Source organism: Alligator sinensis, unplaced genomic scaffold (genome assembly GCF_000455745.1).
Source record: "Alligator sinensis unplaced genomic scaffold, ASM45574v1 scaffold555_1, whole genome shotgun sequence".
In the NCBI taxonomy this organism is placed as follows: Eukaryota; Metazoa; Chordata; order Crocodylia; family Alligatoridae; genus Alligator; species Alligator sinensis.
This window is the reverse complement of record NW_005843016.1, coordinates 39,639-55,468: the sequence shown is the minus strand read 5'-3', so window position 1 is coordinate 55,468 and position 15,830 is coordinate 39,639. Positions and strand designations below refer to the sequence as shown.

General features: G+C 40.9%; 1 protein-coding gene across 6 annotated transcripts in view; it reads left to right on the top strand.

The window, feature by feature from the left end:
* Positions 1–15,830, top strand: part of PMS1 (PMS1 homolog 1, mismatch repair system component) — an 80,586-nt gene that overhangs the window by 46,405 nt on the left and 18,351 nt on the right. For 4 of the 6 annotated variants that reach the window (XM_025193106.1, XM_025193107.1, XM_025193105.1 and 1 more), the window contains 4 exons: positions 1,486–1,608; positions 3,905–4,048; positions 9,223–9,255; positions 9,984–10,897. In XM_025193106.1, the coding sequence (XP_025048891.1) occupies positions 1,486–1,608; positions 3,905–4,048; positions 9,223–9,255; positions 9,984–10,897 (1,214 nt within the window). The remainder of the gene's footprint in view (positions 1–1,485; positions 1,609–3,904; positions 4,049–9,222; positions 9,256–9,983; positions 10,898–15,830) is intronic. The other 2 variants (XM_025193108.1, XM_006036764.3) reach the window with 1 other exon arrangement.

Below are 15,830 nucleotides of genomic sequence, written 5' to 3'. Positions count from 1 at the left end.
CTGCTGAAAATGATTAGATTTAGTAGTGCTCAGCATCTCTGGAAAGCAAGACACTTTGATTTAGGTGTCTCATTTTGGATTTAGGTGCCTAGTTTCAGGCAACTTCTGTTTGACTCTTTCAGCCTGTATATGGCTCTCTTCCCCTGCCCTTGCAACTGTGTGAATGTATTGTTTGTGAAAGGTGCTGGATGCACAGCTTTGGACAACAAGCTTCCTATTTATCTGCAATACAGGTGGAACAGGTGCAGCATAGTTACATGTCAAGATTCTCAACACTACCTTGACAATGTGCTTCAGCCTTGACCCAGGGAAATGAGGTCCTGGCTTAATCTCTTTGCCTAGTCATTCTCTTGCCTTTCTGCTGAGCCTACAAACTGGCATGTCAGTTATTTCAGGAGTTTCATGGTATGAGCACTATATATCTGGGAACTGAACCAGATCCCCTCAAATTTGTTTCACATTAAGCTACTGAATAAGCATCAGGCTAGCAACTTTTCTACTCTGTGAACTGGTGGTGTAGAGATAATGGAGACTGTATCCCACAAGAATCAGCCATGCGTTGTGTTCTGTGATTTATAAAACATTTGATTTACAAAGCGGAACACAAGGAACCTGTCTGTTAGCATCTTATTGCTCTGAGACAACTCATCATGTCTCAGGTAGGCTGTTTTGTTTCCTTGTTGATGCTTCATAAATTTGCCTAAACTTGCCAAGCGGATAGAATGTAAGGATTTGTAAGAATGCCTGGAGTAAACTTGAACAATCTAGGCATGGGGAGCCAGACTCTGGCCTCTGATTAAAATGCTTTGAGCTAATGACTGCTTTACAGGTGCTTTATGACCATGAGGGAACTGAGGCAGCCAGCTGTATGTTGGAGCAGGTTGTGCTCCAGCAATTCCTACCTGTGCGGCTATAGCTGTCAGGCAGACATGGGATGGCACTGTGGTCTGATAATCCTAGGCTGTAGAATAGCCCCTGAGACTGTTGTGAAGACCAGCAGAGGAGACTTAAAGTGATTTTTCTGTGGCTATATCACCTTCTCACTTGCAACAAGTGGAGTTCTGGGGCAGCTGAGGGTCTGGGCTAGGAATTTCTCAACACATTCTGGAGAGGAAAATAGATAAAATATTATTTTTCTCAGTTTCTCTTAATTCTTTTCTTGGGCCTGGTTTGTAATTTTCAAAAGCAATTCACACTTGGGTCATTGGGTGAGTTTGGTGCCACAGTCTGGTGTTGGAAATGCTGGAGGCTGCAAGCAGGAGAGGAACAGTGGGAAAAAAACCCTGGTCTGTTCACTCTCCTTTGAAACATCTACTCTCTGCCACTGAGACACAAGATACTGGGGAATATGGACCTACAGCCTGATGCACTAAATGGAAGTTCTTATGTTGTTATGTTCACTTCACGAGTGCCCTGTTATGTCTAAATAAATGTGTTGGAAGACTTCTTTTTTTACATTGTACTGTGCTTGTTTTACAATTCTAGATATCGCTTTCTGGATTTCTTCCAAAACTTGATTCAGACAAGTCTTTGACAAGTCTTTCAAGTTCAGAAAGGAGTTTTATTTTTATAAACAATCGGCCAGTACATCAGAAGGAAATATTGAAGGTACTGTCATCTGGCTTTTGATTTTCAGTATAATGAAAATAAGGTTATTTGAAGTGAGACCTATATCAAGTCTAACTTTCTGCTCATGATTTGTTATCTAGCATAAATTGGTTGCAAAATTCTTTTCTTTTCTTTTTACTTTTATTACATTTATGTAGTCCCCTCCCGAAGCTCAGGGTGGCTTACAACAAAAAAACAGTTGCATTTAGAAAAACTGATAACAATATTAAAATAAAACAATATGTAATAAAAAACCTTCCCCACACAGTACCCCCAAATTTAATGCCACCTGCAGAAATCCTGCCCAAATAAAAAGGTATTTGTTTATCATCACTTCTGGAAGACCATCCAGCTTTTGGCTTTGGGTTGCAAGGGGGAGGGAATTTCAAAGCTGAAGAGTGACTACTGAGAATGAACTCTCATGTCTTCGTCAAATGAAAGTGGCACACAGAGCTTGATAGCAGCTGAATGTAGGGATCACAATAGAACATAACAAAGGTGGCATCTGTTAGCTATGTAGGGCCCAGACTGTTTTGGGTCAAAAGTTAAGAACAGCACCTTGAATCATGCCCAGAAAATTGTTGGAAGCCAATGCAAACTGGAGCACCGAAGTAATGTGCAACCCCATCAGAAGGCAGACTACTGTGTTCTGCCCCCGCTGCTGCTTCTGGATGATTAGTAAGGGCAGCCCCAAGTACATTGCATCACAGTAATAAATCTCAGCCTTTAGATGAATGCATCAGTACTTCAGTTTCTGTACTTTAGACATCTATAAACATTTTTATACTTAATACATTAGATTATAGGTACTGAATTAGAGTACCACTAGAAAAACTTCACCCCAAATGTTTTAGGTAAGAAATCTGAAGTATTAAACATTTCTTTGAAGCCAACTCTAATAGAATTATCTTCATGGGTTTCTCTAAGAATCCTGCATATCTTTTTTTTTTAACAAGATTATGGTCAGTGTCAGAAAACAATATAAAAGTCTCAATTCGGTCGCATTATTCATTGGTTATTCATGCTGGGCTTCTTGAGCAATATACACATATGTTCTTTTAAAAATTTTGTATGTGTATTTAGTCAAAATGAAAGTGATAGTTCAATAGCATTGGCTAGTGCAGGGCATAGTGTAGGCAGAATTTGATACAGTGCAAGTTTCCCCCCTCAGCTGTGCCAGAGCACACCAATTCTGATTTGCAGCAACATTGCTATTCTAGTTCAGCTCTCGGAGGAGTAACTGCCAGTCCTGACCAAATGTATGTGTGGTAGGTTTTGTGATGGACAGAAAGAAATCATTCCCACCTTGGACCCAAAGCTGTCTGACTCCTGTGTAAACTGTGATTTTAATTTTGCATTGTTCTAAGAGGGAAGAAAAAATGGTGTATCATGTAACTGTAGTTCACTGTTTGTTTAGAAAGCAAGTCATGAGGGTAAATTGCATTTTTCAGCAGTTAATCCATAGTTGTCTGTTTTATGAAAGAGAGTTTATGATTCCCGCCCCCCCTTCACTGCACTCAGTACGTGCACTTCTAGAAGGATCTGTGATTCTGCATAGAAACACATGGTCCTTTCACAGGCCTACCCTGCTGAGAAAAGTTCAAACCTAAACAGAATGGTTGAATAGTCTCATAGTGGCAGTTTAGATTTTTTTTTTTTTTTTATTAACTCTACCAGGACATTAGAGAAACCAGTTCCTGTAGGGCATGCATGCATGAAATCCTAAAATCAAGCAAGATTTAAGAGAGGGCTTAACTTTTTGTTCCAATTTTGATTTGAATTACAAAGGAACCCCAATCTCCAGGAGAGGGTGAGCTTGATCACGATGGAAATTAATGAATAAGGTGGTTTCATACATCCTTTTTCTTCTCATAGAAAATAATAATATTAATTTTAGCATACATGCATATACGTTCATATTCCCTTTCCCTCTCAGAAGTAAATGCATTTGGGCTGGAAAAAGTATAAAAAAGCATTGGATCTCCTGCCCATTTTGGGCATCAGTTCTAACTCCAACCGTAGCTTTTAGTCCAAAGATATGAAATGGAGTACGCTTACAATTTTATAAAGCTCAAGTGGCCACTATCAGTAGTTTGGCGCAGATTCTTTGGGAGACAGATGGCACAAAGGGAATGGAAATCACTTGCAAATGCCCTTATGGGTATTCTTATATGCAGAAATTCCCAGGGGAACTTTTTTTTTAGTGATTCTTAATTTGTATAGTGTAGGATTTTGCTTCCTACCTTTGTATCTGTTCTTTCTATTGACTACTTCTCTTTGTTGAATTTATCCATAGTTAGTTCGACAGTACTATAATCTGAAGTCTCAGAAAGATTCCTCTCGTTTGTACCCTGTGTTCTTTATTAAAATTACTATACCTGCTTCTGCTGTGGATGTGAACTTAACACCTGATAAAACTCAGGTCTTACTGCATAATAAGGTAATTAATATTTTACTTTTTTTTTACTTTGGCATATACTTACTTTGGCCTTGATCCTACAAACTCTTACACAAAAACTTAACTTTAAGTAGATCAACGTGGGTTTCAAATGCTTGGTGTTTAGAATATGCTTTAGGCTTTGCAGAATTATGGTTGTATGTAACACACTGCTATTGTAATGTAACTGTTTCTTGTGAAAATTATTTATTCAAATAAGTAGTTATTTGATTTAAAGCTGACTTAAGTTGATTTTTAAAGAATAGAAGTCAAGAGTTTACTTCTAGTTTCACTGACCTCTTAAGCCAGTCATTGTTGGTACTTAATTTTTATAGCAACTTTCATTTTAAATAGATTTTGTAGTGACTAAAACTAAGCAGAACTTTTATCTTTTTTTCACAATTTTTTTATGCGGTATTAAAGTGTTTGTATCAAGGCTGTCCAACTTCCAGGTGGCTGTACCAGTGGGGGCTGCATGCCCACAGGCCACATCAAGATGAGCCACAGCCTCCCTAAGCCACACACCCCACAGATGCCTCTCCACACTGCTACACTGTACACCAGCAACCCCACTCACTATGCACCACATGCCTGCAACCCCCGCCCCCCGCACAGCCACACTAGCATCCTACTGCTACACCATGCTCCTATGACTCTCCCTCCCCCCCCCTCGTGACTGCGTGCTTTCCTCCCTCCCTTTTCCTGCTGCACTGCATGCCCAGGTTCACCCTCAGCTTCCCATGCTGCTGTGCTGTGCTGCGCTGCCCTGCCCTGCCCTGCCCTGCCCTGCCCTGCCCTGCCCTGCCCTGCCCTGCCCTGCCCGTGGGGTGGTGGCAGAAAGCAGCAACCAGAGGAGGGAGGGGGAGCCTGGAGACTCAGACTGCTGTTGCAGTTGGAGTGCTATGGGGAGTCTGAGCAGGATACCAGGGGCTGCAGATTAACTCCTCATGGGCTGCCAGTTGGACAGCCCTTATTTATACTAAATGGGCTAATGAACATTAGTAGACTAGTTAGATACTGGAAATATTCAAATATCTGATATTAGATACCTAAAATGTTTATATACTAATGTGAGAGCATGAGGAATAGATGGGAAGAATTGGCAATCTTAGTACAGTCAAGCAATTATGAAGTAATTGGGATTACAGAGATGTGGTGGGATAATTCACATGACTGGATTACTGTCATGGATGGATATAATTTAGGGAGGATGGGTGGGGGGGAAAAAGGAGAAAATGTTTTACAATATAGAAAGATGTAAATGTGCTATGAGGTGCAATACAAACTGGGAGGTGGCCTGTTGAAAGCCTCTCGATAAAGGTCAGAGAAAAGAGTAACACAGGGATTTGTGGTTGGTGCCTGCTGTAGGCCATCCAACCAGGAGGAACAGGTGAACAAGGCTTTTTAAACAGCTGAAAGAAGTTTCTCCAAACTGCAGGATCTGGTTTTAATGGGGGACTTCAGTTATCAGGACATCTGCTGGGAGGGAGACATAGTAGTGAAAAAGCAGTCTGGCAAACTCCTGGAGTGTGGTAGGGATAACTTTTTGCTACAGATGCCAGAGATGCCAACTAGGGAGGAATCTCTGCACAACTTGATGCTCAGAAACAGAGGAATTGGTTGAGAGTGTAAAGATAAAAGGTAACTTGAGTGACGCTGACCCAAGGCTAGAGTTTAAAATTCTAAGGTGAGGAAGGAAGCAGAGTAGCAGAATAAAGATGCTAGAGTTCAGAAAAGTAAACTTTAGCAAATTCAGGTAATTGGTGTGCTGGATTCCCTGAGAGGCAAGCCTGAGGGGAAACAGAGTCCAGGAGAGCTGGCTGTACTTTAAGGAAGCCATATTAAGGGTGCAGGAGCAAGCTATCCTGATGTGACAGAAGACTGGAAAGTACAACAGGATTAGCCTAACTAGACTGCAGTCACTTCAGTGGGTTGGTAATTCAAAAAAGAATTCTACAAGTATAAACTTGGTTATATTACTAGATAACAGTATAGGAGTATCACATGGACATACAGGGAGAAAATTAGGAAGGACAAAACAAGATTTGAGATGCAGCTCACATGAGACATCAAGACTAAGTGCAGACAATCAAAAAGCCCAAGGCTGAATCAATTCAATCTTCACAGGTTAGTCTAGACTGTGTAGATTGAACTGATAAACTAATGAACAAACATTTACTTTCGATTCCAGAAATGCAGCCATATGCCTGCAGTGGCCCAGGCCAGAAGCTAGGGGGTGCCAGAGCACACCTCTCTGCTTGGCTGGAGCCAACAGCTTGGGCAGGCTAGCCCGACCACCCTGCAAGGGGTTGCAGCAGAGGTGCAAAGCATTCTGCGATGTTGGGGGCTTGGTTAACTTGAATCTAGAGGGAATCTGGAACAGAAGTTCAATAAACTGATTTAACCTAAATCAGTTAAGTCTGATACTATGTCCATCCAAGTTTATTTTAAACTGGTTGTGGCGATTTTGAAAGCAGTTTATGTGCACTGAACTTCTGTTATGTTACAGATTTGAATTGGTTTCCAATCACTTACACCAATTTATGTATAATTTCTGTTCCTAGCCAAGAGGCAATAAAAAGGGATCCTACAAGTATGTCAAAAGAAGACAAAAAACAAATAAATTATACAGAATGTAGAAGGCAGTCTACTTACAGGTGATGCAGCGGAGCTTGAAGTATTTAGCACCTTATTTTTATTCAGTCTTCGCCAGTATGGTTAGCTTCCAGATGACAAGCATGGTTGGCAGCAAAGATAGAAGAGACAGCCTAGAGTAGTGGAGGAACAGGTTAGGGATTATGTAGAGATGCTAAATGCTTTCAAACTGATGGGGCTGGATGGGATCCACCCTAGGGTACTGAAAAAATTGGCTAAGGTAATTTTGGAGTCTTTGGTTGTTCTCTCTAAGAGCATGTGGGAGGTTGGGTGAGGCCCAACATGACTGAACAAGGGTAAATATAGTGCCCATTTTTAAGAGAGAGAAGGAGGAAGATCCAGGAATTACATTTGAGGTCATGTTGACTGGTTACTTGCCAAGATCAGGAAACAGATCCTCAAGGAATCTGTTGTGAAGCACCTAGATGAGAACAAGGTGATTAGGAATGGCCAGAATGAATTCACCAGGACAGGTCATGCCTGACCAACCAGATTTCCTTCTATGATAAGGTGACAGGCTCTTGGATGGGGGGTGGTGAGTAATGGATGTGATGTACCTTAACTTTAGTAAGGCTTTTGACCTAGTTTCCTTTGATGTTCTCATTAAACATTGGTATCAGAAGCGGACTGGCCAAGTTCGCTGATGATACCAAACTCTGGGGTAAAGCATCCACACCTGAGGACGGGAGGGCGATTCAGGCTGACCTTGACAGGCTCAGGAAATGGGCGGACGAAAACCTGATGGTGTTTAACACTGAAAAATGTAAGCTTTTCTACCTTGGGGGAAAAAAAACCCGCAGCATCCTTATAGGCTCGGCAGTGCTATGTTGGCTAGCACTATGGAAGAAAGAGACTTGGGGGTCATGTTTGACCACAAGATGAACATGAGCTATCAATGTGATGCTGCAGCTAGTAAAGCGAGCAAAATGCTGGCTTGCATCCATAGGTACTTCTCAAGCAAATCCCAGGATGTCATTCTCTTGTTGTACTTGGCTTTGGTGAGGCCACAGCTGGAGTGCTGCATCCAGTTTTGGGCTCCACAATTCAAGAAGGATGTGGAGAAGCTTGTGAGAGTGCAGAGGAGAGCCACGCGCATAATCAGAGGTCAGAAAAACAGACCTTATGATGAGAGGCTGAAAGCCATGGGACTCTTCAGCCTGGAAAAGCCCAGGCTCAGGGGCGATCTGATGGCCACCTATAAGTTTATCAGGGGTGCTCACCAGGATCTGGAGGAACGTCTGTTCACCAGAGCACCCCAAGGGGTGACAAGGTTGAACGGTTATAAACTCCTCCAAGGCCGTTTAAAGCTGAACATAAGGAAGAACTTCTTTACTGTCCGAGCCCCCAAGGTCTGGAATAGCCTGCCATCGGTGGTGGGTCAAGCACCTACTTTGAACGCCTTCAAGAGAAATTTGGATGTCTGTCTTGCTGGGATCCTATGACCCCTGCTGACTTCCTGTCCCTGGGGCAGGGGACTGGACTCGATGATCTTCCGAGGTCCCTTCCAGCCCTAATGTCTATGAAATCTGTGAAATCCAGACAAGACAGACGTACTGTAAAGTAGATGCATAACTGGTCAGATCATCGAGTAGACATGAATGGCTCAGTTTTTAGTTGGGAGAAGGATCAAGAACTACGGTTATTTAGTCTGGGGAAGAGAAGACTGAGAAGAAATTTAATAATAGTCTTCAGATACCTGAAGGGCGATTGTGATAGGCTTTTTCCTCTGTGGCCATAGAGGATATGACTAGGAGCAATGGCCTCAAGCTGCACCAGAGGAAATTTAGGTTGGAGATTTGAAGGAACTTTCTGATTTTAAGGGTCGTCAAGCATTGGAATACACTAACTACATAGAGAAGTTATGGACTCAATCTCTGGATGTTTTCAAAAGCAGCTAGGCAGACTCTTGATGGATGGTTTAGGCAAAGGTGATCCAGCCTTGAGCAGGGGATTGGAGCAGATGACTGGGATCATAGGATCATTATCAGTTCACTTCCGGACCTAGTTTCCTGTGATCCTATGATACTACTAGACTACAGTACGAATAATAAAAGGTTTTATAAGTCTTTCCTAGTACTAGATTCTGCTGTCACGTAAGTGTTTACTCATGAATAGCAATTTACATCATGAGTAGTGCTGTGAAATCAATGAGAGAACTTGAATCATGGGTGTTATTCACCATGACTAAGTGTGGCACAATCTAGATCAGTGGTCCCCAACACTTGTTCCATGAAACAAGAACAATGTGCTATAGGGAACATTACAGTTTGCTGTCCCTGGCAATTTCATGTTTAACTTTTTAATTTCATGAAGCCATGACCAACATCAGGCAACATGTTTCCAGCTTCTTTAGCCATGAATTTGTTACTTTTGCAGGTTAGCCTGACAGGCTTAATGTTGTTTTGATGTAGTTTATATGAGAAAAATATAGCTTACACAAAAATAAACAAGTACATGTAGGGTTAATTTTCGTATTTAATTTGATGTAAAACTCTGCTTTTACTTTTAAATTTTTTTTTTAGTTTTCTTCCATACAGAAGTCTTGGAACCATTCTGTGAGTTTGCGCGCGCGCACATACACACGCGCGCGTGCACGTGCACACACACACACACACACACACACACACACACACACACACACTTTTGATGCTGTGATGATGTCTTGTGTAAAGTTACTTCATTCTGCCTTGATTGAAGTTAAAAACATGCAGTTAGTACATTCTGGGCCTGTCTACACATTCATTAATGCACTTTTGCTACTGCACATAAAGTTTAGAACCTGTAATATGAGGTACTACATAAAAGTGTATTAGGCTGCCCTAATGCACAGTAGCAAAAGTGAATGCTTTTTAGATGACATTTCAATGCTCAATAGACTAATTCTACTGCATATTAGCACTGTTTTTGATGTGATGCTTTAATGCACAGTAGAATAGGCTTTTGCACATTAAAGCGCATGTGTAGATGTGCTCACTGAATGAGAAAAGATTATTCCTAGTGTTCTAGAAGCTTAACATAATAAGGAAAGCACTATGTTTATTCTGTGGAAATAAAATAAATAAATGGAGCAAAAGTACCTATAGTGAAAAATTTAGGGTTAAATTATTGATTAGTGAATTTTAAAGTATTTTAAAGAGTATGCACTACTACCTAACATAAAATAATGCAAATATATCTGGACTAATTTGTAAAATACCATGAATAAAACAGTTGTATTGAACCATCTGTCGTTTGCTGAAAAATTGTCCTATTGCTTATGTGGTGTTTTTCCTCTCCCTCCCAGGAATCTATCCTTCTTGCTGTTGAAAATGTGCTGATATCACTATATGGGCCACTACCTGCTGCAGTATCTTGTGAAACTAGTAAAAGAGATGTTACCTCAGTGGATGTGTTTGATAAAACAGAACAAACAGATGTGCTTGTTAATGAAGTGGAACCATCTGGAAACAATTATCTGCATGCTCATACTTCACTTCTTTCCTTCAATAATGGCATGCAAAATGGTCAAGCAGGAAAAAACACAGAAGTCTGCTTAAAGCATCAAACACTGTGTAGCAATAGCACTCATGGCATCCTTAATAAGGGAGAGCTTTCTGGATCTGATATGCCCCAGAGTGATACAAATCAAGACAGTTCCATAAATAATGTATCATGCAAGGAGAGTCCAAATAGATATATAGTAACTTCTGCCCTAGATGGCAGTACACTAACAGATACTCAGTGCATAAATGCTAGTGAGCATCTTTTGAGAGCAGATCACTGTAATGAAATAGGAAGAAGTGATGAAATTGCAGTCCCTAAAGATTTACCTAACATCTCTGCTGATAACTGGAGTATGGGGCATGCACTTAAAAATGACATGGGAGAGAACCTAGAGCCTGTAAAAATTTTGATGCCTGAAATTGGAAGAGTAACAAATCATGAACAAAATGAAAACACTGATGATCAAAACCAAGATCAGCAGAGCCCAAATCAAAGTACGAAAAAACCTAATGTGGTAAACGATAAACTGGGACAGATAGTGGCCTATGATTTAATTAGTAGTCAAATAATAAGGAAACCCAAGTCAGCAATTGCTCTTTTCACCCAAGAATATCGTTCTAAATTGTTAAATGATAACCCAAAGGCCAACGTGGAGGAATTGATCCTGAAAATTGAAGAAAAATGGGAGAAACTGAATGGAGAGGAGAAAAAGAAGTAAGTTTCCAGACTTTGCATTTGACCTCTAAACATAATAGTTTCCATTCTGGGTGACTCATTGGGCACCAAAGATGAAAAATTACATCCCAATTATTTATGAAAAACAGAGCAGAACATTTATTGTTGATTTTTCCAAGAACACCATCCTGGCAACAGGTTATATTTTTAATTATTATCATATTTACTGTGTGCAGAGCTGTACCATTGGTGATTTATTCATTTTAATATTGATGACTTGTCCGCTCTGTTTTTCAGTTTAAGGACTTAATTCAATGAATTACTTTAATTTTTCCAGTTTACTAAGTTTTTTTTTTTTGTAGGCAGCAACTCCCTACAATTGCCATTTCATTTTACGTGGGATATTTTTTTCATTTGTATTTTAAACACTTATTATATTACTTTTATGTCTTTATATACACCTCAAGGGAGCTAACTTCATCACTCTTGCGGAAAATACTTAGGTATGTTTTAGGCAACTTTCAGGTCAAATTCACTGGTAAATTATACTCCATTTAGCTCTGTGGAAGTCAGTGGACAAAATGTAAGATCGAACAGTTAATAACCCTTTATTATTCAGTATGTCCTCTGACACCTTGAAGGATTTGTAAACTATAAGCGTTACTGCATTTTTAACAATTACTCTGATGCTTTCAATATGTATACATCACAGCTCATCATTCCTGTGTTATATAGGTAAAATCCTGCTGTCAGCTGTACATTTGCTGCAGCCATCCCTGCATACAAGAGCCATCACAGTTCTGTGCAAGTGAGGCAAGGGTTTAGGAAGATTAGGTATAGGAAACCCAATTATGTAGTGCAACAGGCATGCTGTCACTCAAGTCGCAGACAGAAGAGTAGCTCCCCATTGTAACTCACTGTAACTCATTGTTGCAACTCACTGTGCCATGAGTTGCAACAATTCCCGAGACTCAACAGAATTCACTGCTGGGTCCCAGGAGCTGGGGAATTGAGCTGCTGTTTAGAGCCACTGCAAGCCTGTAGCTGCTTTCTCCTAGCAATGCCCTACTTCCCTCCTAGCCCCGGTGCTGTTTTCAGATTAGGACGAGGGGGAAAGGAAGAAAAGGGAGCTTGTTCTGGGGGGTTACCCAGCTGGTCCTGAAGGGTGAGATGGTGGACTGGATCATCTGAAAAAACCCCAGACCAAACTCACTCTGCTCCCTACACACACCCCCACCCACCCACCCACCCCCACCCGCCATTCTGAAAATAGTGCCACTAACTGGGCTGAGCTGCATCAGCCTACCCTGCTCCTGGTACATGCAGACACAAGTTACTGAAGGTGCTTCAATTTGGAGGGTGCAGATTGTCATGGGATTGGGCCCTTTTAAAGCATTCTGCAGCCATGCACTTGTGTTTGGTCATGACTGTAGAGCGCTTTCTTGGGCCAGATTGGGCAAGAATCATCACTTCTGTCTGTGCCATCAATGTGGTGTGGGAAGAACTAGGAAGTAGTAGTAATGAGTCTTGGAACAAGGTACTCTGTCACTCCACCAGTCCTTTTCTTCACCTCACCCAAGTCCCTGTTTTATTTAGTCATTATTTTAAAGAGCTGTTCTTAAATTATAGCAACTTAATGGTTGTTCTTAAATGCAATAAAACCAACACTCATCCTAGGTCCAGTAGATATATCAACTGCTAACTGTAAGTGTAAAACCACACCAAATGACCTGTAATTAGAAATATTTCTTTCTAGACCAGTGGTTCTCAACCTTCTTTTCCTGAAGGCATCCCTCCATAGCTTTTCCAATTTTAATGGCACCCTGGTTTGGAATTACTAAGCTGAAATATAAATTCAGAAAAGTTGTGGATACTTTGAGGTTAAAAGGTTGAGAACCACTGATTTTGCTGGTCCCAGGTGAAGGTGACAGGGGTAGGAGCTCACCTTGCTATGTCTTCCTCTTTCCACTCTCTGCCCTCTCCCTGCCCTTTGTCCATACCTGAGGGCACAAGAACAACCCCTGTCACCAGACACTCCTTCAGGCTCTTGCACACTGGCAACTGTAGCCTCTACCCCACAGGTCCTCCCACTGGCCTCAGTATTGGAGTAGGATGAGTCTAACTGAAAAGTATGGCTCTGTAGCCCCATGTCCACCTGTTACAGAGCGCAACATTCAGAGTATAGGGGCAGCTGGTACAGGGGATGCCAAGGGGTGGGAGAAGGCAGCAGTAGCAGTCTCCAAAAGAGCAGCCAGAGAGATGCTACTTGTTTGAAAAGATGCTGTGGCAGGTGCAGAGCACCAGATGAGCTCCAAGGAGTTTTAGTTTGCTGCCGTACAGCTGCGGAGTAAAGCACTGGACTCTGCAGCTCAGGGGCTCTGCAAGAAGCCCGTGCAGGCAGCCTGGCAGCAGCCTGGGAAGGTAGGCTCTACCCAAAATCTTTTTTTTTTTTTTTTTCTTCCCTCCCTGGAACCTGCCTGAGCTGTGCGGGGGCCCAGTGCTTCTCTCCATGGCTGCAGTACCCCCCCAGGACTGCCCGAGCCGGGTGCCTGTGGGTGGGTGCGACCTTGCGGGGGAAGGGGACGCTGCTACCGCGGAGGGAAGCATCAGCCCCCCGCCCCCACCCCCCTGCAGCCCAGGACCTGCTCTGCCCGCTGCCTCCCTCCCCTCCCTTCCTCCTGAGGGGCAAGTAAGTTCAGGTGTGTAAGGGCATGTGCAGATGAAATGGGGGGCCCTAAATTGAAGTGGCATTTTTAAAAACCCTCCCCCACAAGGTGGCACCCATCTGCAGGCTCCCAGCTCAGGTGGTCCCGGGGGGTGCTACAGCTGCGGAGGGAAGCAAAACCGTGGAGCCATATTCTGTACAGGAGGGGAGGACCTTCTTTAGCTCATAGGCAATCGCCTCTTTCAGTGAAGCATGCAGATGGATATCCTATTGTCTTCTCCGTTCCTGGTATTAATCTCACTTTTGGTCAAATTACAAGCAATTCCATTGTTACTAAATCCTGAATAGAAGTCTCCATGATAACTAGCATGCATACCTGCCTCCAGATCTGAACTTCATACTAAAATCAAACATAAATTTTATGAATGTTTTAAATATTATGAGATTTTAAACTTTATTTGTCTGTTATGTAAGTCTTTTTTTTTTTTAAACTTGGGATAAGAATAATAGTTTGTGCAGATTTGGTAGCATCTATAAAGAATTTATATTATGAGAAAAGAGGAATGGGATTTACTGAAACAGTAAAAACAGGCATCCTAATAGAGGTTATTAATAAAATTAACAGTCTGGAGAAATCTATTTTAGTGTACTGGTAAAAGATTAAAATTATGGAACAAAATAAGAATAAAGTGGAAGTGGTTCTCTAAAATTCCTAAAGTATTTAGTCTTGAAGGGTGCATATGGACAGGTTACTTATAGCTGAAGCAGAATATTATTGAGGTTTAGATTTTTTGGGGGGTTGGGGGGAAAATGAAAGATTTTAGAACATATTGTGAATAGTTAAGATAAGGAAAATGCTTGTTACACCTAAGGGGTGGGGGGTGGAAAGGGAAGAAAGAAGGCTGGGTAAGGATGGCCAGAGAGAACGAGGCTGCATTATTCAAAGTAAAATATAAAGGTGAATTTAACAAGGTTTATCTGTGAAGACAGTATAAAAAAAAAAAAAAAAAAAAAAAAGAGGACAGCTATGCCTGTTAGATTGTAATTGCCATTTTTAGTAATATTTGTTTCTTATTTCTATATTTCCTTGAATTTACACACAAACTATTCTTTTCTATTCTTCGTCTTGTTTGAGAACATCTGCATTACCTGATAAAATACCTAGTAGATTATTTGAGTTAAGCAAAAGCTTTTTATTGTCCCTTTTTAAAATCTTGTTTAAAGACTGTAGTATATCTACTGTGTGGGTAAATGAGAGGCCATATCTTTGAGAGGAATTTTTGATTGAATTAATGAGAGTTTCATTGCATCAGTATGATGGTAGAAATCTACTGTGATTAAATTACCTCTTATGTAATTGAAAACAGAAGTTTTTCCAGTTGCTTCAGGATGTAAGAACTTGCTCTGTTTTAGCTTTTTGTACAAGGGTGCTCTTCTGCCATGATAGTTATGTTAATAATGTGCCTACAGATTAATTGTTTTCTCTCAGTTCAGGAGTAAGACATTTCTTTGCAAGTTTCTGACTTGCAAATAGGTGTAATCCTGTTCCTATTGAAGTCAAAGTCCATAAGAATGTTTGTCATCAATAGTATTGTACAGAGCTTCTTCCTTGGTATTTCCTATTTAATATATAATCTTAAGATATCCGTGACAGTAGCACTGTATCCCAGTGTTATTAACAGTATCTGGTTTTGTTTTTTTATGTTCATAGAATTTATGCATGCATAGTAGGTTGAAAATTCTATACCGTAGTTCCTTTCCATTCTATTTAGAAGTATACTTTTGGTTATTATATAAAGAGTAAGATGCTGTCACTAAGGATCATACAGTATAAGCAGAGGTAATCATTATAGATGGAGACCATTAACCCAGATTCTAACCCAGTGCATGTCTGGGTTGTATCACATGTCCCATCTTAGAGTTCAAAGTGATTTTTCATCGGTATGGATTGACTGTCATTTGTAATTAAAAAAATTATAGAGTCCTTAAACTAAAATGGAAAAACTAAGCTTACATGAATGTCCATGTTGGCAGCATTAGTTGCTTCTATGCCCCACAATGTCAAGGATTTTCTCTCTCATTGTCACTGGGTAGTACTTAATACAGTCTGCCCACACCTTTAGTATTTGTCTTGGACTACATTTATTCAGCTATGCTGTCAAAATTTTTTAGTTAAGAGTGTAGGTTATAGCCGTGTTGGTCTCAGGACATAGGCAGACTAGGTTCTTTGAGTGAATATATATCTTTTATTAGACCAACTTAAATAGTTAGGAAAAAAATTTTTAGCAAGCTTTTGGGTTTAAAAAC